The 20892-nt window shown below is 41.0% G+C and overlaps 1 protein-coding gene and 1 non-coding gene across 3 annotated transcripts in view; both read left to right on the top strand.

Annotated features, from left to right (window-relative positions):
- The window catches only part of TBC1D4 (TBC1 domain family member 4), a 172786-nt gene extending 153255 nt beyond the window's left edge, over nucleotides 1-19531 (top strand). For both annotated transcript variants that reach the window (XM_045201816.3, XM_053916306.2), the window contains 6 exons: nucleotides 1565-1723; nucleotides 4578-4822; nucleotides 8864-9023; nucleotides 11439-11608; nucleotides 14983-15159; nucleotides 17307-19531. In XM_045201816.3, the coding sequence (XP_045057751.2) occupies nucleotides 1565-1723; nucleotides 4578-4822; nucleotides 8864-9023; nucleotides 11439-11608; nucleotides 14983-15159; nucleotides 17307-17540 (1145 nt within the window). In that variant the 3' untranslated portion in view covers nucleotides 17541-19531. The remainder of the gene's footprint in view (nucleotides 1-1564; nucleotides 1724-4577; nucleotides 4823-8863; nucleotides 9024-11438; nucleotides 11609-14982; nucleotides 15160-17306) is intronic.
- LOC112314042 (U6 spliceosomal RNA) lies at nucleotides 2561-2667 on the top strand. Its single transcript, XR_002975755.1, has one exon. It is a non-coding gene; the product is annotated as a U6 spliceosomal RNA (small nuclear RNA).
- Nucleotides 19532-20892: the final 1361 nt, after the last annotated feature.

The following is a 20892-nucleotide window of genomic DNA, read 5'->3' as shown; positions in this document are numbered from 1 at the left end:
AATAAAACAGTCCACCCCCAGTATCAGTGATACATTTAATAAGCTAATGGAAATTACCATCTAAAAAGGACATTTTACATGAGATCACTCATTCATTCATTCAACGGATGTTTAAATAGCAAGATGTATTCTTGGATTTCATCATACGAAGATGAAAGTATGCTCAGCTCACTGTTCTCAAGGAGCTTCCCGTTGAAGTGGGGAAAGTAGACAACCGCGCAGTGTAGAGCTAACTGTGATCCATTAAGGTAGTGTGATAGGCGGAGCAGGCGTCACATAGTATGTGGGCAGGGGGTGATTACTCCTAGGGATGTCAGGGAGACCTGCAGCAGAAGAATGGCCTTCTCTCTCCTCCATTAAAGACAAACTGAAATACACTAGGCATTCAAGCAGGGGAGCTTGGATTTCCCTAAGGCAACCGTGAGAAACTGGGGGTGTGAAAGTAACCTTAAGCTTCGTATACTTAGTGCACAGTGGGGAGTGGGAGGTAATTGAACTGAAAAAGGCGGCTTGGAGGTGTGGAAGGCCATATAAATCCTTCCAGAGAGCCTGAGTTACACCTTTTGGACAGTGATACTTTTAGTTTATGCAAACTGTGACCTTGCAGTTCAAAAAGGATTATTGCCATTAAACCTTCTTTAACCAGCTGGAACTCAGGAACTTATTACAGATCTATTCTGTCTGAACTGAAAAAACTTAGTGAAATAAAATGAGCTGCTCTGCAAAGAATTGAATTCTGTCCCTCCCAGTGCTTACTTCCTAGTCTTTGGCATACAAAGCACAGTTTTTGCATACTTTGAAGTGCTTGTGACACCCTTTGGTTTTCAAGCATATGGAGTTAATGCTTCATTATGTAGGCAAGATATTTTCTTCTTAAAGACTAAAGATTGTTCCGTAGCACTCCAGTTATACCTTCATATTGTATTTCTCATTTTTACTAATCTATTCTTCTCTGATCACGCAAGAATGGTATTTAATTCTCTTCTACAAAGTTACTTGTTTATGACAAATATTTGGAAGTCATAACATGAAGAGTGGCATTTGTTACTAGCTTCAAACCAAACAAAAGGTGATCATAGGAAGTATATAATACATTTCAGGATTTCAGAATTTGGCCTCTGAAACCAGAGTTGCGGAGTTCTCATTCTAAACTGCCACTTGCTAGCTGTGTGAATTTGGGCGAGTTATAGCTTCACCAGCCTCTTCTATAAGTAGGGATAATAGCAATTACCTCTCTCATGGGGCTGTTTTCCCAGCACATTTACCATGCTCAGTAGAGAGGAGCCTTCAATAAATGTTGCAGCGGGAGCTCACTCAGTGTTGACTGATGTTGCTAAAATCGCCATTATTATCATTGGTATTTGAGGGTTTTCTTTCGCAAGATGCCAGCAGCTACAGGAGTACACTTGTCAGAATGTGCTGTGGGTACACTGTGCTGCATGATCGTCCGGGGGCACTCAGCTCACAAGAGCAGCCTGTTTCTAAGCATCTCGTAGTTCACCAGCTATGATTTAGCAACTTCCCTCCAGAGTTCAAGGCCTTGCTTTTTTATCTTTGATCGTAGGTGTTCCCAAAAGTCGACGAGGAGAAATCTGGCAGTTCTTAGCTTTACAATATCGTCTCAGGCACAGATTGCCTACCAAGCAGCAACCTCCTGACGTATCCTATAAAGAACTTCTGAAGCAGCTCACGGCTCAGCAGCATGCTATTCTCGTGGATTTAGGTATGTTTGTCCCGTTGATTATTGCTCACAAAAGGAAACAGCAGGTTCGTTTGTTGAGTCATTTGTTTGGTTGCTGGTCTATCTAGCTACTGACTTTGTCCTTTTTTGAGGGCCAGCTGGCTTTCCGTCCAGTTAAAGATACCGTAAGTGCCTGAGTGTGAAATGAAGTATTTGTCCCCAGACTTGCCCTGTGACAGGGGAGTTAGCTTATGTGTTAATCATTTTAAAGGCCGTATTGCCAGATACTCTCAGTTCCCGTGTTTTAAATAACTGACTTTTGTTTGCCAGTTATCTCGGGTTAGAATTGTTTAAAAGGCTACTGGTTTTTTTTTTTTTTAAACAAAGGTCTTTAAGTATACCTGGCCATATTGCTGAAAACAATCCTTTGAATATAACTTTAAAAACAGTGCAATACGTGATTATGTTGTGGAAATCGTGAGTACAGCCCCACAGGATGACAGGAAAATCACCTGTTGTGATGCTGTGTGCGTGGGCGATTGTGCCCTGGGGGAGAAATGCCCACTCATACAGTCACACAGCCATCCTTGTAAATGCTGAATTTCACATAACTTAAGAAAGTAAAGACAGTGTGATTTTTAAAATGTTATTGTATCTAGTTTTTCTCTAAATTAACATTACACATATTTTATCATTTTAAAATATCAAAATTATCGGATTAAATATTGCGCATTCACCTTTGCTATTTCATCTATATCCCTGAAGTTGACTTGCTTACAGGAGACAGGCACATGACTCGAGCCGGTTTGCGAAAACAAGGGGGCGCCTTATGTAAGGTATATGCCCTACATATTAGGGCGTTTAAAAAGGACTGGCCGGGTGCTCACTCCCGCAGCACATGAGGTAAAATTGGAACACTGTGGCGGAGATCAGCGTGGCCCCAGCACGAGGATGACACGCAAATTCACGAAGCGTTCCATATATATTTTTTTAATTACTGGCCCAAACCTAGTTTTGACCTCTCTGCTCCTTTTAGATGACAGCTTTTGTTGGGAGAGGGGCCAAAATAGGTTAATATTTTTGAGCTCAAAAGAATTAAGAAAGGAGAAAGAAGGGGAAGGGACTAGTCACAGAACATGTGTGAATGACCCACGGACACGGACGACAGTGTGGGCATGGACCGTGGCAGCGGCGGGATGGGCGGGGCGGAGGAGCGCAAAGCGGGGAAACTTGGGACAACTGTAATAGAACAACAATAAAAAAATTAAAAAGCAGATAAAAAGGAATTAAAAAGGAGAATTTTATAAAGAAGCTAAAAAACTCCAGTTTTTGGCCTGGCTTTAGGCAAATCACTCTGCTCCCGAGTCTCAGTCCTGTCTCTGCGATGAAGACTTGGCCTCAGGCAATCCCTGTGCGTCTCCGCACATCCGTGGCTCTGTGACCGGAAGCTGATGCCCAGGCTGGAAATTGGGATGATACATTTAGGGCTAGTCAAGCTCTCCTAATGAAGGGAAGGAGATGATGAGATCAGACTGCAGGGACTTATTTATATAATTTATTTATAGTTTTTTTTTTAGCAAAAATTGTAACTGAGAAAGTCAAATAGTTTTTAAAAGTGCTTATTTGACTGCTTGCAGCCATCTGTGTTTCCTCAGCATGTTCTTGTTATTTGCTTTTATCTTTTCCTTACTTGCTCTGCAGAATTAATCTTATCATTTCCTGGGGGAGGAAATCACTTTTAAGCATATATGTCGGAAAACATTAAAAAATCTGGAACTCTTACACAAGTTTTAACTGACTTCAGTGGTCATTCCACAAGAAAGCTAACACCCCCGCATTCTCCTGGCTGGACCAGGGTGCACAGCTTGGGTGGGAGACGGGCCTGTCTCCCTGTTTAGTGCCAGCTTTTCAGTGATCCAGGACTGATTGTGTTGCTTGTTGAAGTGTTTCTATGGTAATTTTATGCCCAAAGGTGAATTTTAGAGGGGAATTTTAAAAAAGGATTTTATTTATTTATTTTTAGAGAGAGGAAAAGGGAGGGAGAAGGAGAGGGAGAGAAACATCAATGTGTGGTTGCCTCTCGTGCTCCCCCCACTGGGGACCTGGCCCACAACCCAGGCATGTGCCCTGACTGGGAATCAAACCGGCGACCCTTTGGTTCACAGGTTGGTGCTCAATCCACTGAGCCACACCAGCTGGGAAGAGGGGACTTTTTTTGAAATCATTTTGACCCTTTACTTTCCTTGCCTTTGTGGGATATATTGAAAACAAAGAAGAGGTCTACATGGCTCATGGAGGTGGTTTAAGATAGAGAGAGCAAAGGGTGTTTGAAAAATAAGTATTCCCTGAATGATAGACTGAATATACAACAAACAAACAAAAAACCCAAAGTCCCTCCAGTGTCATATTACAGGAGAAGCAAGAATAAATCTGCTTAGGACTACTAAGATCTCTTTTTTTCACATTTTTTTATTGTTGTTCAAGTACAGTTAAGATTTCTTTTTAAATAATATGATACCTCTTGTAGAATTCTTGTTTCAGTTAGTGGGTGTTCTTTATGTGACCTTAGAATTTGCCTTGATTTGTAGTCAGAAGAAATTCTATATTTTGTTCTCTTGAGATCTCTTCTGGATATATCCTTGATTTGTTTGTAGACTTTTTGCTTCCTGGATAGAGTTCTGGTTAGCACAGAACATTCACTTCCCCATCTTATATGTGGAGGTATGGTGGTGACCTGGCAGGTGAGACTTGGGACTTGAGAGAGAGAGAGAGAGACACACTTCGTTCCATGGGTACTCCAAGCAAGTCTCACTGGTTTGAAAAGAAATCACCGAATGGCAATTTGTCTGGTCTCCAAGGCGTGGGACATCTCACAAATATTTCCTTCCCTCTGCAGGGAGGACATTTCCTACTCACCCCTACTTTTCAGCACAGCTTGGCGCAGGGCAGCTGTCACTCTTCAACCTCTTGAAAGCCTACTCATTGCTGGACAAGGAAGTGGGTTACTGTCAGGGGATCAGCTTTGTGGCGGGAGTCCTGCTTTTGCACATGAGTGAAGAGCAAGCCTTCGAAATGCTGAAATTCCTCATGTATGACCTGGGCTTCCGCAAGCAGTACAGACCCGACATGATGTCGCTACAGGTGAGGCTGCAGATGCTCACGAGGGATGCGTGAAGCTGTTATGAGAAATCTTAGTGCAGTCCTCTTTTAAATTGCAGTGGATTCAAAGAAATTTGGGCCTATTGTCTTGGAACTTAGGTAAATGTAGAGCCCATTTCAGTCCATGGAATTTGCAGTTTTGCTAAACCTCTGAGTCTGTGACATCCATATACAGAATAACTTTTCCATAAGTTCCTGAAGTGAATAAACAAGCAATTCAAGAAAGGTCGTGAGTACTCACGTCTCCATCCCCTAAGACTACATGCTACATGGAATGAGTTATCTTTATTCATTTGTCCTCAACTGGTCAGTTGCAAAGAATCATAGATATTTTGTTTAAAATCTGAAGATATGTATTTATTCTTTTATTTACTCGGAGTGCATAAATGGCAGATATCTATGTCATGGTCTTCTTGAGCTGACCATGTCTTCCCTCTTTTATCTCAAGGCCAGATAGGTCCTTAGACATAAGAAGCGTTCAAAGTGGGTGGCAGGCACTGTTTCAGCCTGCTTTTCTCAGCACGCGCTGAAGAAGCACTGGTAAGATTTTTCGGTGAAGTAGGGTATTCGCTGCTACTGCTATCTCCAACCTATTTCAAACTCCCTGTTTACACATGTCTCCTCTCTAGTTTAAACTTCACTTTCCTTAGTGTAGAGGTTTCTAACAAGAAGTTTAAATTTTATATGTAGATATAATATCCCAAAGAACCACTACCTTTCAATTTAAAGCTTTTAGTCGTAAAAATTTCAAGGAAGACTCTAAAGAGAGGAATGTGAGGGTTCTCCTGCTTTGAAGGGAAGTAGGCATGATACCCAGTTGGTCATACTTTTATGCTTTATAATAAGAATATTTAAAATATTTTTAATAAGAATACTTAAAATATTTAGAATATTTAAAATGCTTAAAAAAATATACTCTTTTTCCTGGTTCCCAGTGATCTGTTTTCTCATTTAACATTTTAGTTACCAATCCACAGGCCAAAAAGGCTGTGTTTTCTCTTTATGAATACTACAGTAAATGGGATTTTCTTGGGAGGTTGAGTGGAGAAGGAGTGCTCCATTTTTCTTCATGAAATTTTTGCAAGGGAGATGGGGCTTTGCTCTCAGTGTTTGGTTTTCAGGTGTAAGTTCATATGAAGTATGTTCACCAGGACACATAAACCAGATACATTGATTTGATTCCTAATTCATGACTCTTCATAGGTCTGTAAACATCCCACGAGAGAGAGAGAAATGACTGTGGAAAGTTTTATTTTTCACTCTATTTCTGAACAATTTACCTGCATCTCCTATCGGACTGAAGTGTTGGTGCCCTTGCAGGGAATTAAATAGTTCTGATTTCCTGGAATACCAGTTTGGTGGCTATCATTAGAATTTCAGAGAATGGAGAGGACCTGTCAATAGTTGATTTTGGTCAATAAATAGAAGGATAGAACTATCACTTTAAAAATGTAGTGACTTTTATTTAAAAATATCTCATCAATTTGAGATTAAAAATTCATATCAATTGGATTGATACTTGTACATTAATTTAATATGACTTGCTATTACCAACAAATATATCTATACTCATGAAAACGAAGATGTTTTACAACTATGGGACATTTATACAATGGAATTCTATTCAGCTATAAAAAAGAAGAAAATTTTACCCTTTGCAACAATATGGATGGACCTGGAGAGCATTATGCTAAGTGAATAAGCCAGTAAGAGAAAGGCAAATACCATATGATTTCACTCATATGTGGAATCTAATGGACAAACTGAACTAACAACCAAAACAGAGACAGACTCATAGGTGGAGAGTAGGTGACAGCTAGTGCCGGAGTGGAGGGAGGAGCAGTTAGGGAGTGGAGGAATGGAGGAAAAAAGAAAAAGGACTCATGGACACAGACAACAGTGTGCTGATTACTGGGGAGCGGGGGTATAAGGGGAGTAAATGGTAATGGAGAAAATATAATAAAGATTACATATTTAAAAAAAAGAAAATGAAGATGTTTTAGAATCTTTGGTGGTAGCTTTCCTATAGGTCACATGATAGCGGGCCTTATTCTCGCAGAGTAGATCTCCTTTTCTTTATAGAGTGAGATACAACACTTTTCCACTTCCTAGAGAAAGAGATGCTTTTTATCCAATCAGTTGAATTTCAAAAGTGGAAGTGGCAATGGGCTTGGGATGACTTGGTGGGATTTCTGATTACCTGCATAGAGTGAGCGTGGGTGCTGCAGGCTGCGTCCCTTTACCTTGCTTTTGTGTGTCTGCTGTTACTGTTAAGCATAGAAGCATCGTATTTTTACGTGATGCCTTCCATCCCTACTTTATCCCATCTTCTCACCCCCACCCTTCTCTCCTGTCCCTGCACCTCCCCTCTGCCCTCTGAACATGTGCCATGTTACCTGCAAGGTAGAACAAAAGAATTATTTATTCTTAGAAAATGGCATGTTATTATTAAGGCTTCCTTTGAAAGAGCACTGAATTGGGTTTTTATTTGCCTTTTTCAAAAGTAATGTAATGTCAATATGTCTTGATGGCATATTTTCCACATCTAGTTTAGAAGGTAGGAAAAAAGTATGGTCCTTTAAAAAAAATTAAACAGTGAAGTATTGGTTCTGAATTATGATCATAACTGAACAAGCACAGAATGCTTTTGATGCTATGCTTTTTAAAAAATTCTGCTATTTGAGTTCTCTGATTTTTATGCTACCAAAGTGCTTTTTATAACTTCTATTGATATAACTCCGTATGTCTAGTTTATAAATTGAAAATGGCCTAAGGGAAACATTTTTTCAATATGCCTTATTAAGATAATAACCTCATTTTTTAAACCCTATGTTTGCCTGTAGCTAAGCTTCTTATTTTATAGCTGTGACTTGCCGTGGCTCCTTCTTTCCTTTTACAGTTGCTGTCAGACCTTAGTTTTCACAGATATGTGTTATAGGTAAAGATAAACAAATAATTTGCTCTATTTTTATACAGTACTTTGAATTTTAGTTTTGTGTCCTGGAAATAACAGTTGCTGAATTCGCCATGTAGCTGGGTATTTTCATGTATTTTTATAGAGCTAACTGTTTAACGGTGATGTTTTGATGGAAACGTCTAGTGGAAGAAGTTCTGGTGGATTTTGTAAGATATTGTAAACATTTCACACCAAAATGTCAAGCTGACCGAACTGGGTCAAGGAACCACTACTTAATCTCCTACTGCATGGGCAAAAATAGAAATTAAAGCCCAGCTCACAAATTTGTTTATTATTTGCTACTATGTAGCCTTTAGCCATCTCAGATATAAGAGTTTAAAAGTTGCTATATACTATCTTTAAAAATTTTTTTTAAATGCCAGTAATCAACTCAGTAGCTGTGTGAAGTAATTTCTCCTTTTAATACTAGAGACATTCAGATTGCACCTTTTGCTTTAATCCCCTTTGTCCTGAAAACTAAGTGCTGGAATACCTTGAACATTAGAAATCACATCTCGGACTTCGGGCTCTGTGACATTCTGAGCCTGACGGTGTCCTCACACTGCAGATTGCCTGGTGGGTCTAGGCCAGAGCCGCCTCGCGAATCAGTGCTGAGCCCAGTGAACAGCATTAGGCTTTGCTTGTGAACGGAATGTGGGGCATTCGTTAGAATGGAGGCTGTTCTGGGATTGGTCTGAAATTAGAATGGGCCTTCCATAAGCATCCTGAACCAGGAAAGTTCGGATTAAATTCCAAAAGCAATGCCTTCCTACATGAGGAAAAATGACCATTTCCGAATACACGTTAAAACAAAAACCCACATTTTAGCAAAACTTGCTCAGTAGTCTTAGATGGCCTTTCTGTGAGTTGCTTTTATGACCTAAGTGAACTTGGACTTCAATGCCAACTTTAACATAACAGTAAAAATAAAATAATACTGCTTTTATTTATTGAATATATGTGATTTTTGTCATTACCTATTAGAGCAATGAAATCAAAGTTTGTGTATTTTATGCACCCTCAGACAAATGCATAATGTTTTACTCTCTTCTCCAAATTCACTTCAGATTCAAATGTACCAGCTGTCCAGGCTCCTCCACGACTACCACAGAGACCTCTACAACCATCTGGAAGAGAACGAAATCAGCCCCAGTCTCTATGCCGCCCCGTGGTTCCTCACACTGTTTGCCTCTCAGTTTCCACTAGGATTTGTAGCCAGAGTTTTTGGTAAGAGACGCCTTTGATCAAATGGAGCAGTGTTACTTATCCCCAGGAATACACTTCTAGCCGATTGTTTCATCGTGTGTCATACAGAATAGCAAATTGCTACTGGAATTTAATAAATGTGCCTGGCTCTATTCTGAGAGTAATTGAAAACCATATTGGTCTTAAATAAAATTGATGTTTCAAGGGAAAGAAGAAGAATTGGGCTCCTGTGTTTGAGTAAGTGATACTGGAGCACTTACTTTCATTTATACCTAGAAATCAGAGTATACTTTAAAAAAAAATCCGAACTCTGCAGCTGTGAAGCCCAGGTGGGCTGAGCACATCGGATCTCATTCTCCCAGCCCTTCAACTCTCAATAAAATGGTTTGACACCCCCCAAAAAAAATCCAAACTGAGAATTTACCCTGTTTAATTTTCCAAATTTGCATACATATCATTCGACCTCTGTTTGTGTTTTATTTGTTTTATTTCCCCCTTCCCCATCGTCCTCTTCAACCTAGATGCAAAACTCAGAGAAACACGTTCTCTCTTGGGATCAGAGGAAGCACCCGTCTATGTCAATGTTATTTCCAGTGGCCCCTTAATCTGACTTTTTGTTGTTAACAAGGTAACGGAGATCCATCGCTTAAGTGACTCCCCTCTCATGCTGGCCGTGGTGGTGCCAGGCCCTCTGACATGGTGGCCCCGGGAAAAGCCCTGAGCACAGGCAGTAGGGCCTGGGAGAGTTAGCGGGTCCCTGTCCAGCTCCATCACAGTGCTGGGCACCGGGAAGAAACAGAGTGTGACGTGATAGGCTCCCTTTGGGGGCCCTTACACCTTTCCCCAAGTCGTTAGTTAGATTTGTCTTAAGTTCATTATTCAAGAAGCAAAATGTCTTTAATCAACAGCTATTTAATAGAAGTTTGTCCTAACGCTATTTAGGGACTTGATGGCCTCAGCGGGGCTCCCCCAGCGCTGCGTTCTGCTCCTCCACCTGGTGTCCGTGCTGTAAGCAGTCAGCACTTACAACTGTGCTTTTGCTAACTTGGCACTTTTTGTTAAATGGTATTGGCTCACTTGTAGGTTATTACCCGCATTAGAGAAAAAATGAAATGAGTAGAATACAGTGAAAATATCAGAGAGATTTTACAAATAATAAGGGAAAGTGTTGTTTGAGGAAACTTCAGTTTCTCAGGTATTTGTGTAATATGTACACCCATACCAGATTACACTGTTCAGTATGTTTCTTATTGGGGCTGTGGTTTAAAAAATGAAACACTGTATTAGCAACAATACGATTTATAGACAGTGAAGCAAAAGAGTAAATTCAAGATGCACGGAATCGAACATTCTTCAAATTTCTCTTTTTTATTGAATGCACATGATTGCTTTTCTCCAGTGAGGTTTTCTCTGGAGCGTGGGTTCTTAGTAATAGGTCTTCTGTAGGTTTTATATGTAATGATGTTACGATGTTTCATCTCTTTGACTTACCCTTGGAAGCTCACTATTGAAATTCTGGGAGGAACTCGATTTTTGCCATGAGAACATGCATGAGTGATGCTGTCGGCTCTGCCTCAGCTGCTCAGTCCTTCCCTCTGAGTTTAGTGAAGGATAGAGACCCTCAGGAAGGGGTGCGATGCGTTAGCAAGAGGAGTGACCATGTTTGAAGGAATTGTTTTGCAGTTCCCTCTTTTTAAAGACTCCAGAGGGAACAGAATGCTTTGATGCTTTGCTTTCTTTATGTTCTGCTTATTCGATTTCTCTGATTTTTGCGCTACCAAAGTACTTCAACATAACTTCTATTGATACAACTCCCATTGCCATAAATAATTATGTCTAGTTTAAAAATTGTAAACAGCCTAAAGGAAATGTATGCTTTTTTCCAACACGGCTTCTTAAGGTAGTAATCTCATTTTTTAAAAATCCTTATGTTTGTTTGCCCGTCGCTCCGCTTATTTTATAGCTATGATTTCCTGCGGCTGTTTCTTTCCTTTCGCAGTTTGTGTCGAACCTGAGTTTCACGATGTGTGTTATAAAGATCAAACAAGTGATTTGCTCTATTCGTGTGTAGGAGCTTGCATTTTAGTTCTGTGCCCTGGAAACGACAGTTGCTGAATTCATAGTGTAGCTGGGTGCTTTAATGTATTTTTTATAGAGCTAACTATTTCAGGGCGATATTTTAATGAGAACCTTCTAGTAAGAGGAATGAACATCTGTTTGTTTCAGTCATTTTTTTGTTTTGTTTTGAAATATAGGTGATTTTGACCAGGGTTGTTGTTTTTTTTGCAAAATATTTGGTGGTCTCACTGCGGTAATGAAAAAGAACAACCAGGGTAAAAATACACACACACGCACAAAACGATTAGCACAAAGAGCATGCTATTTACAAGAGTGGATGTGTACTCTTAATCATAAAAATTGTATCTCTTTTTTTAGATATTATTTTTCTTCAGGGAACTGAAGTTATATTTAAGGTTGCACTCAGCCTCCTGAGCAGCCAAGAGACACTTATAATGGAATGTGAAAACTTTGAAAACATCGTTGAATTTCTTAAAAACACACTACCTGATATGAATACATCTGAAATGGAAAAAATTATCACCCAGGTATGATCTAAATGATAGTAATGAGATATACGGTTATATAACAGTTTATATATTATATATTAATATATAATTATGTATTGAATGTTTTAGTGTAAAGATGTAGGTTTGCTTGACAGGTTTTTTAAAAAAATTTGATCAGTTGTATTTTACTTAAAGATGAGACTGCTGTGAAATTTCTACGCTGTAACATTTTCTCTGTGGCTGTGCACCGGGAAAGTGGTTCAGGGCTACATAAAGGGTTTTCAGGAATCTTTCAATTTAGACCAGTGGTGAGACTGACAATAGAACCGATAGGGTTAGGGAGACCTAATGAAAATGAGGCCCACTTATATTTGTACTAGTTTAAATTCTGATGAAAAATAGGAGGAGTACATGAAGCGAGAGCATAGGCTTTGCAATTAGACAGTAGGGCACTTGCATCATCTTCTAGCTCTTTCATTAGTTGTTTGGCTTGCACACCTGCTCCTCTGAAACCTAGTGTTTTCCCTTCCAGAATGCGTGACAACACTGATCCCGGGGTTTTGTGAGGCTTAAATGAGGAGATGTGTAGCAACCAGGGTCCCTTACAGGAAACAGAGTCTGCCCTTAATGATTCAAACGAAGGTACATTTACAGAGTTGTGTGCAGTGAGAAGGGAACCAAAAATCATGTCTAGGTGCCCAGGACCTAGTAACAGGGAGGATGTTCATACCCACGTGCTGGGAGGCAGTCCTCGGGTTACCGGCCCAGCAAGGAAGAAACATCCGTTCTTTTCCTCCCGCCCCTCTGACCTCCCGCTGGCACCTCCGGTGGACCACACCCAACTGAAGCCTGCAGGAACTGAAGTGTAGGGAGGTTCAGGGAAGCCAGGTCTGTCCCCCGGGGTCTCGAAAAATGGATGAGGGCAGAGAATGGGTCTGGGTCTAGTGCCTGCTTTTCATAGGTGCAGGCAAGTGGGAGTTATTTGTCGATGCTGCTCAGATGACATGAAAAGGTTTAGGACTATACTTGTAGATAAGGCCGTCATCCTCTGTATCGATAAAGGTCGCCCCTTTCCTAGAAGCACTGGGGATGGCAGATAACAGGCCGAATTTACAGCTGGACAAAGGGGTTTGAGATCTTGTTCTGATGCCCTTCTGCCTACTAGCGGTGTGACTTTGGGCAAGTTATGACTCCCTGAGCCTCAACTTCCTCCCCTACGAAATGGGAACAGCAATCATGCCCTATTACTTTCTCATGTTGTTTATAGGAGCGAACGTAGCTGATTAGGTTGAAAATTTTTGTATACTGCAATTCTCATGAGAACATGAACTCATTATATTATTACACGTAACATTTTCTTTCTGTTACATGGAAACTAAATCACAAGCAGATTATTCTGCAAATATCTACGAACAGTTTTTTCTTGCTAAAATGCTCGGTAAGCTGGAAAGTACAGCTTTTTTCATACTTTTATGTATTTTTTATTCTTTAGAAATATCATTTTGGGCCAGCAAGCAGTCAGAGATTGTGGTTTCAGAGTGGTGATATCTGATTTCAAAATAATGAGGGAATTGCCTGCTTTAGAGATTAGTATTAGGATTCATGGATAGAATTTATAGGAAGGTAGACTTGGACTTGGTTTAGGGAGACTTTTCTAACAATTAGAGTTGATTAACCAATGAAAGAACTGTTGATATTAGGCGGACTTTGATAAGCTTTATTTACGGTCACTGTAAACAATGCACGTAAAGCAGAAAAGCACAGAGAAGAAAATAAAAGTAACTACAAATCTCGACACCTTGAGATTAGATGTTTTATGTTTCTCATTACAGTGGACCTTTAATATGATACAGAAGTGTTAGTTTCAGGTGCATACCCTGGTGGTGAGACATTTATATAACTTAGCAAGCGATTCCCCCAATAAATGTAGCACCCACCTGGAACCGTAACAGTTGTTGTAACATCATTGACTATATTTTCTATGCTGTACTTTACATCCCTGTGACTATTGTATAACTACCAATCTGTACTTCTTTTTCCCTTCACCTCTGACACATTGAGATTTAAAAACTTTTCAACTCAAAAGACTTTTACTCATCTCCCTTTGCTTATATACACATATAAATATGGATATATTCTCACATAGCTGGAATCATGCCATACATGCTACTGTGTAACCTGATTTTTTAATTAAAATATTTGTAAAGTATTAGACGTTTTTATGCCAATACATATAGGCCCATACTATCATTTTATCGATTGTGTAATCATCTGTACACATGAGTAGGGAAGAAGTGATACGAGTTTGGGAGGTATAACGAGATTGTCTAGAAATCTCATTTAAATCCTAAGGTTTGAGTATATCTAATTATAGTAGGGTAAGTCAGGGTCTTTGTGGGAACTCACAGGAAGATAGAGACAGACTCAGAGAGCGGGCTGGCAGCTCTGGGGTGGGTGCATTTTGTGGATGGAGGGGTGGAGCAAAAAGGGAAATGGACTCATGGACACCGTGTGATGATTGCAGGGGGAGGGGGTATAAGGGGGATAAATGGGAATGAAAAAATATGATAGAAATAAAATAGATACAATATTTGATAATAGTTTGATTTCAGTAACCTAATCTTTTAGTTTCTTTTCTTCCTCAAAGTTGCTATTGTTATTTTTTCTTTTAAGTTAATATGAAGGAAAGGCTGCTTTCCTTTCTTACCTTCTCTGTCCACTCCTTGTCAGCTGTGTTTAGAGTAGGCACCATTGTTTACAGGACAATTGCTGCCTCACCTCCCCTTACAAGTGAGGGGTTGCCTACTCTCTATCTGCTCAATAACTTGTTTTCCTATTTGGCGGCGGTATGGGAGAGAGGAGGCAGCCCCCATTAAACCCACAGCTGGGGTGTGCGATTTTGAGGATTCTCCGTGTGGTAGAACATGTAGGTGTCTCCTCAGAGGCTCACATGGATTAGCAAATGGATCAAAATGTTTAGGATAAGACCTTTCTGCCCCATTGACAAATAATTACAGGGGGTTGGGGTCTCATTATTATAGAAATACCCAGTGCAATTTTGCTTACTAATCAGCACAGTTGATCTCTAACAAACATAGGACTTACTCAGTAACTAACGTTGTTTATCTGGTTGCTACATTTGGGGAGATAGTTCTCAGATTACATATACTTTGGTTACACAATACCTTTGAACATTAACTTACTGTAGTGTCTTGGCCTCATTTTAAGAATGTTTCATCCTGTATCAATAACCTATTCATCCTGACATCGATAGTCACACTTGTCATTTGGTTTGTCATACTGTTGCCCATCAGTAAGGCTTTGGGAATCTCTATGAAATATACCCGAGATACACCGACCGCCTCTCTGTACACATACTGAAGACTAGACTAACCTGTGGCGTTTCCACGCAGGTTTTTGAGATGGACATCTCTAAGCAGTTGCATGCCTATGAGGTGGAGTATCACGTGCTGCAGGACGAGCTTCAGGAATCCTCAAATGCCTGCGAGTACAGTGAGCCTATGGAGAAGCTGGAGAGGGCCAATAGCCAGCTGAAAAGACAAAACATGGACCTCCTCGAAAAACTACAGGTAAAGAGGGAAAGATTTGACCAAAAGAGTGCTTGAATGCCTCCTGCCTGTCCAGAGCTCTCCCGGGAATGCCCGGGGTGCAACGTGGATCGAACCATCGCTGCCGACGGGCCACCGTGTGTCAGGCTGTGCCCACGTGCTATGGGGCTGCAGGTGCACATATCAATTTAAAGGTCGGTTGGGAGAGGAAATATACACTCACAAACGGTGAAATGGCAATTCGAAGTAGAGCCTGGTTAGACAGCTGTGTGTTGTACATACAGGGCAGGGCAGACGTAGGCTTGCAGTTGTTTGTATGGAAATAATACAAGAAATAATAATCCAAGAGTGACCTGTGCTTTGGTGCTCGCAATGGCAAACTTTTGCCCCAGCCTGTATGTTTGGTTAAATTCAAGGAAGGAGGGGTTGCATTTGGGAAATGGGGGGCGTGCTGGGGAACTTGGGGCTTGAGCCAACTCCGAGCAGGTGGTGGAAGAAGCGAGTGAGGAGTGGGAAGGGGTTGGCGTGAAGAAGGGGGCTGTGGCATAGCAGCCGGGGAAGCTTGGTGTCGGTTCACAATTTACGTCGGGGAGCGATGGGATACATGCGATGGAGGCAGAACTGAGAGAACGCTCAGTGTGAAGCAAAGGAGCTTTAATCCTGCTGAAAGGGAAGTATCTCCCAGTGTTTGAGCTGTACTTCAGAAAGACCAGTCTAAACTTAGTTGAGGACAGAGGAGAACAGGGAGAGAAGGTGGGGAGACCAGCCAGAAGTCACTCGCACAAATCCGATTGGGGATGATGAATGAGAGTTGTCTAGAGTAAAACTCTCAGAAATGGAAAGACAAGGAGACACGTTTGAGAGAATGAAATGCAAATGTGAATACACAATCCCTGACACCAAGTTTACAATTATTAGGGATATAAAACATTATATATTTACTTATAAATAAAGGCACATTTGCAAGTGCAATAAGCAATTTAATAGAGATTAATACTTCCCCCTGCAAGTTATAGAAGGTGAGCCGTGTACTCCGAGCCCTGAGGGCGGGAGCCGGAGGTTAGAAGGTGAGCCTCCTGGGAGGGCTGGAGAGGAGAGTTCCGAGTTAGACCTTCCGGTCCCTTGGTTCCTGCTTCTCCCTCACTTCCCAGCCCTGCACCTGTTCCCGGACTGGAAACACAACAGCCTGCTTCCAGGTGGCGAATCCTCTGGCCCAACTAGGAGAGAAATAGCTCAGAAACGAGGGAACTCTAGAGTAATTGCTCCCCATGAATAGGGACAGTAACTTCCTTTCCCTTCATCTTACATTAGCTGTGGCCCATACAAAGTGCTATGCCTTTTCTTATTAAAAAAAAAAAAAGCCAACGTTGTTTGTTTTCAAAAACAAAAAATAAACTGTTGGGATATTGTTGTCCATTATTACATGGATATTTCAGTGCTGGTTAATTAAGTACTACCCCATTAGGGAGGTGTGTTTGCTTTATATTATAATGATTTTTATTAGTGGTTACAAACTTTTTAAAATTTATTTATATTTTTTAAATTACTTTATTGTTGTTCAGTTACAGTTGTCTGCATTACCCCCCACCACTCCTCCCACCCCAGACAATCCTCCCTCCCTCCCTCCCTTGCTTCCACCCTCCCCCTTGGTTTTGTCATAAACTTTTTCATTGACAGTTCAGTGTTGTCATGTCTGGGTTCCCAAGTTACAGGGTTACCCCTGACACCCCCCCAACTGATAGGATCCTAACTGTGTGTTTAGAACACCCTGCATCTGCATTTAGAGGTAGAAAGCCTCTCTGCGCACCTCCAGGCAGGGGCGGGAGTCTCCCGCTTCTGCCTCAGATCCCCTGCTTCCAGGGAGCAGGGCTGTGTGGAGGGAGGACCCTCCCTCACCGCCCTGGGCAATGACTTCATGCTGCATTGTTGGTGCGTTTAGTGAAACGAGAGGTATTTTGTTAGTACCGTAGTTACACGTTTGAGAAATCTATACATCTCCATTTCATGGAAGGTTTCAGAGTATTTACTTCACATATTATTTTATTTATTAAGCCATATGATACGATTGCTTAATACCTGTAAGTTCTGGCTGCTGCTATAGTTTAGGGCCATAGTCTTCAAATTTTTTGATTTGGAGGCTTTTTGTTCCGCCCCGCCCCTCCCAACAGGTAGCTCATGCTAAAATCCAGACGTTGGAATCCAGCCTGGAAAATCTTTTGACCAGAGAGACCAAAATGAAATCTTTAATCCGGACCCTGGAACAGGAGAAAACGGCTTATCAGAAGACGGTGGAGCAGATTCGGAAGCTGCTGCCCGCCGACGCTCTCGCGGACTGCGAATCGCTGCTGAGAGAAATGACCTGCGTCCCCAACAACAAAGCCAAGACCGGCAGCAAGGCCTAACTGCGCGGCGCGGCCCCGAACGCGCTCCGGGCGCTCCGGGAGCGCGGACCCTGCATGCTGCGGCCCGCACACCCAGCCGGGGCTGAGCCGTCGCCCGGCCCGGGCGCCTGCGATTGGAAAAGTTTGCCAATCCCAAGCCATAGGCAGACTAATTTTTGTTACTGCTGTTGACTGTGTACAGATATAAAATGGACATCAAGAATTCATGCTTTCGGATAAAAAGAGTACATGCAGATTTAGAGCAGTTTTTTAAATCAAAACTTCATGAAATCCATACCAAAGGGAAGTAAAAGTGAAATGTCCCTTAACACCTGTGAAATCATTTCATCTGTCATGAAACAAAGCTAGAGAATCTTTATATATTGAAATATACTTGACAAAAATGAATGTATTTTTCTTCTCCAAAGAGCAGCATGTCTCACTCAACAGCAGAGAGGGGGAAACATTTGTGTCAGTTTGTGTGTGTCTGTCTTAAAATGCATTGACCTTGTGTGTCCGAGGAAAATGACTGGTGGTCAGTCCTGCTTCTGTGGTTCTTTCAGGAAGGTGGACGTCTTCTTCCCCCGCCTGCTTTGTGCCAACTGGCTTGTGGTGTTTACATGCATTTGGAAAAGCAAGACACTGTGGCTGAGTCTCCCCGCTCAGTTCAAGGTGAAAGAGAATGTTGCTAATTTTTTTGGCAAATTTGACCAGCATTGTAATTCAATATCAGGCGTCAGACTTTTAATTTAGGACCTAAATTGTCCTGTCCGGGTTTTCCCCTTTTTATTTAAATTACTCCTACATTCTCCTCCCCTTTACTCGGTGCCACAGTTGGTGACAAGGATTTGCCATTTTCCCACCAAAATGTGGGAGCTCTTACTTTTCTCTACCTTAAATGAAGGATAAGGGAATGCAATCATGATTAGTTTTTAAAGATGATATGCTGTGTTCGGATACTTTTTGGGGACTGGTGATCGACTGTGACATAAGCTCACAACCATCTTCCCCTTCAATGTGAACGTTTGTGAGAACTGTGAAATGTCTTGGAAACAAATGGTGGAATGTGTTGGAAGGGAAGGGAAAGTGGCACCAGGCCCTTCTGACACACGCGTCTCTGCACTCGGACCGCCAGCTGTCTCGGCCACGGACAGCACGTTGGAAGACGTTCTCGCCTGCCCGGTGTGTGGAAGGGAGGTAGTGATCACAGTACACAAGCAGGTCTCCACGTCACAGATGGTTCTGGGATGGTGCCTCCGGAAGTTGGTGCAGCGTTTTTGCCTTTCCAAAAACGATACTTATCATCACTGCTTTCTGCAGTACTTACATTAGCACAGGTGGATTCTCTGCGGTAATTTTCTCTGAAGGGAGTTCATTTTACACAAGCTACGCCATATTGCAGAGAAAGAGTCAAGCTTTAAAGGTTTTGGAAAACCTTGAGGAGCAGATGATAAGCATCTGCTGTCCCCTCCGCACTGTTACTTGGTATAACTGTAATGATTCTTGTTACAAATCAACGGGCCCTCGAATCCAGGAAGTTTGTTAAAAGAAAATGAAGTCTTGTTAGTCAAGGTAATGTAATTTCTAGGTTCTAGAAAATGCTGATTCTGGGTACCTCATACAGTTGGGGTCGCCAACTGATCTGTTGCTTGGATATCCCTGGAATGTCTCTATTTGTAGGAGAGGTTTTTTATTTTTATTTTTTCTTGTGATGAAAATTACCTGATATGTGTGATATACAGGTGGTAGCCAAGGAATCTTCAAGTTGGGAAAAGAAGCTTTCAATTCAGTTTGAAGTTAACTTTACTCTGGATGTTCAAGGCAATGTTATAATCTGTTTTATGGAGTTTGGAGGTTGAGGTGTCTTGGATACAATACTTCTTTTGAAAATGAATTTCCTTTGCTTTCCTGATTTTGTAAATGTTGCATCAGTTATGCTTCATGCATTGTTACATCTTCATGGGGTATATGTAATGTCTAGTTCATTTCCAATAAATACATTGCTACAGTTTCTGGCTTATTTGTTTTACTTTCGTTTGTAACAGGAGAGAAGAAGCTCTTGGTTAGAGTGCTTTGCAAAATCTGCATGGGTTGCATTGTTGCTACTTAAAATTGGTTCAGTGATAATTCTGTTGAATAGAATCAGAGAAAGCAAAGATCATTTTTAGAAACATTTCCAAAAGTACATTTTTGGATACCAATTTTAAACTTCTTTCCAGTGGAGACTTTGCTGATAAAAATAAAAAGACAACCACACCGACAGATTTGCATGGTGCCCCTTTTGTCTATGCAACCCCTTGTAAATAGCCAGAGAGAGAAAGACAGCACATTTTTAAATGGGGTTAGCTCCCAAATAAGAATTGAAGGCACTTATTTGGTGGCTATGATACAGATGTGTTTACACAAAATGTATATCCCCAGAATATTCCTAGGTATGTTTGTAATCTAATAAAGGGACACTGTATCTTCTTGCTAACTGTAGGGTTAAAACTTTTAAGTATTTTGCACTACATATAGTAGTTAAACATTTTGAGTGTCAATGTCAGCTTGCGTAGTACGGTCTCTTAATATCCATGCTGACTTAACACATTTTATCACCATTTCACTGTTCCCCACCCCCGCCCTGCTAGATGAAGAACAGGAAATCCGTCCTCTGAAGTATATAGTCCCCTACCACAGTCTGTCAAAATGAATGATAAATCAGGCTTACCTGTCTGATTGCAGGTGTCTGTGTACAGCTAAAAAAAGCTGTGTGATTTGACTGAATTTGAATATATTTCATGATTTCTAGGGACATGTAAGGTATAAGGTAGAAAATGTCTTACTTAGTGGAGAAAGGAAGGACTAACAGGTTAGTACGGGATTTCTGAGATTACGTCTGCACCTAGCATTGTACTGTATGGACTGGCTGGCAGACTTGGTGAGTAAATGGAGGACGTCTCAATATTTTGGAGCACTGGTATCTGACAATTCAGCAGTAAAAAAATCTTGGGCCATTTTCCCCTTGACAGAATAATATAGACTTTCTAGGAAATGAGCTTCCTTTTTAGTGGGAGAATAAAAGATGAACAATGACTTATTGACACTCTAACTTCTGTGTTAATATCATTTAAATAAAAGTCACTTCAAAATATTTTTGTAGATGTATTTGGTTCTCTGATACCTAATTTCTCTTCACCTCAGAGCTGCATCTTCCCATGTGATCTAGGAGAATTTTAGTTACTAGGTCGACACATGCTGTATGCAATCTAGGATTACTGTCTGTAGAACTCAAATTTGGAAACACTACCCCATTTTTTATTAATAACTTCATTGTAAGAACTTTGAGTAGGAGGAATAATCAATTAATCAGTGATTTGAAAAGCACTGACTA

This window comes from Desmodus rotundus, chromosome 13 (assembly GCF_022682495.2).
Source record: "Desmodus rotundus isolate HL8 chromosome 13, HLdesRot8A.1, whole genome shotgun sequence".
NCBI lineage: Eukaryota > Metazoa > Chordata > Mammalia > Chiroptera > Phyllostomidae > Desmodus > Desmodus rotundus.
Note: the sequence above shows the minus strand (reverse complement) of the source record. Positions and strands in the feature narration are given on the sequence as shown.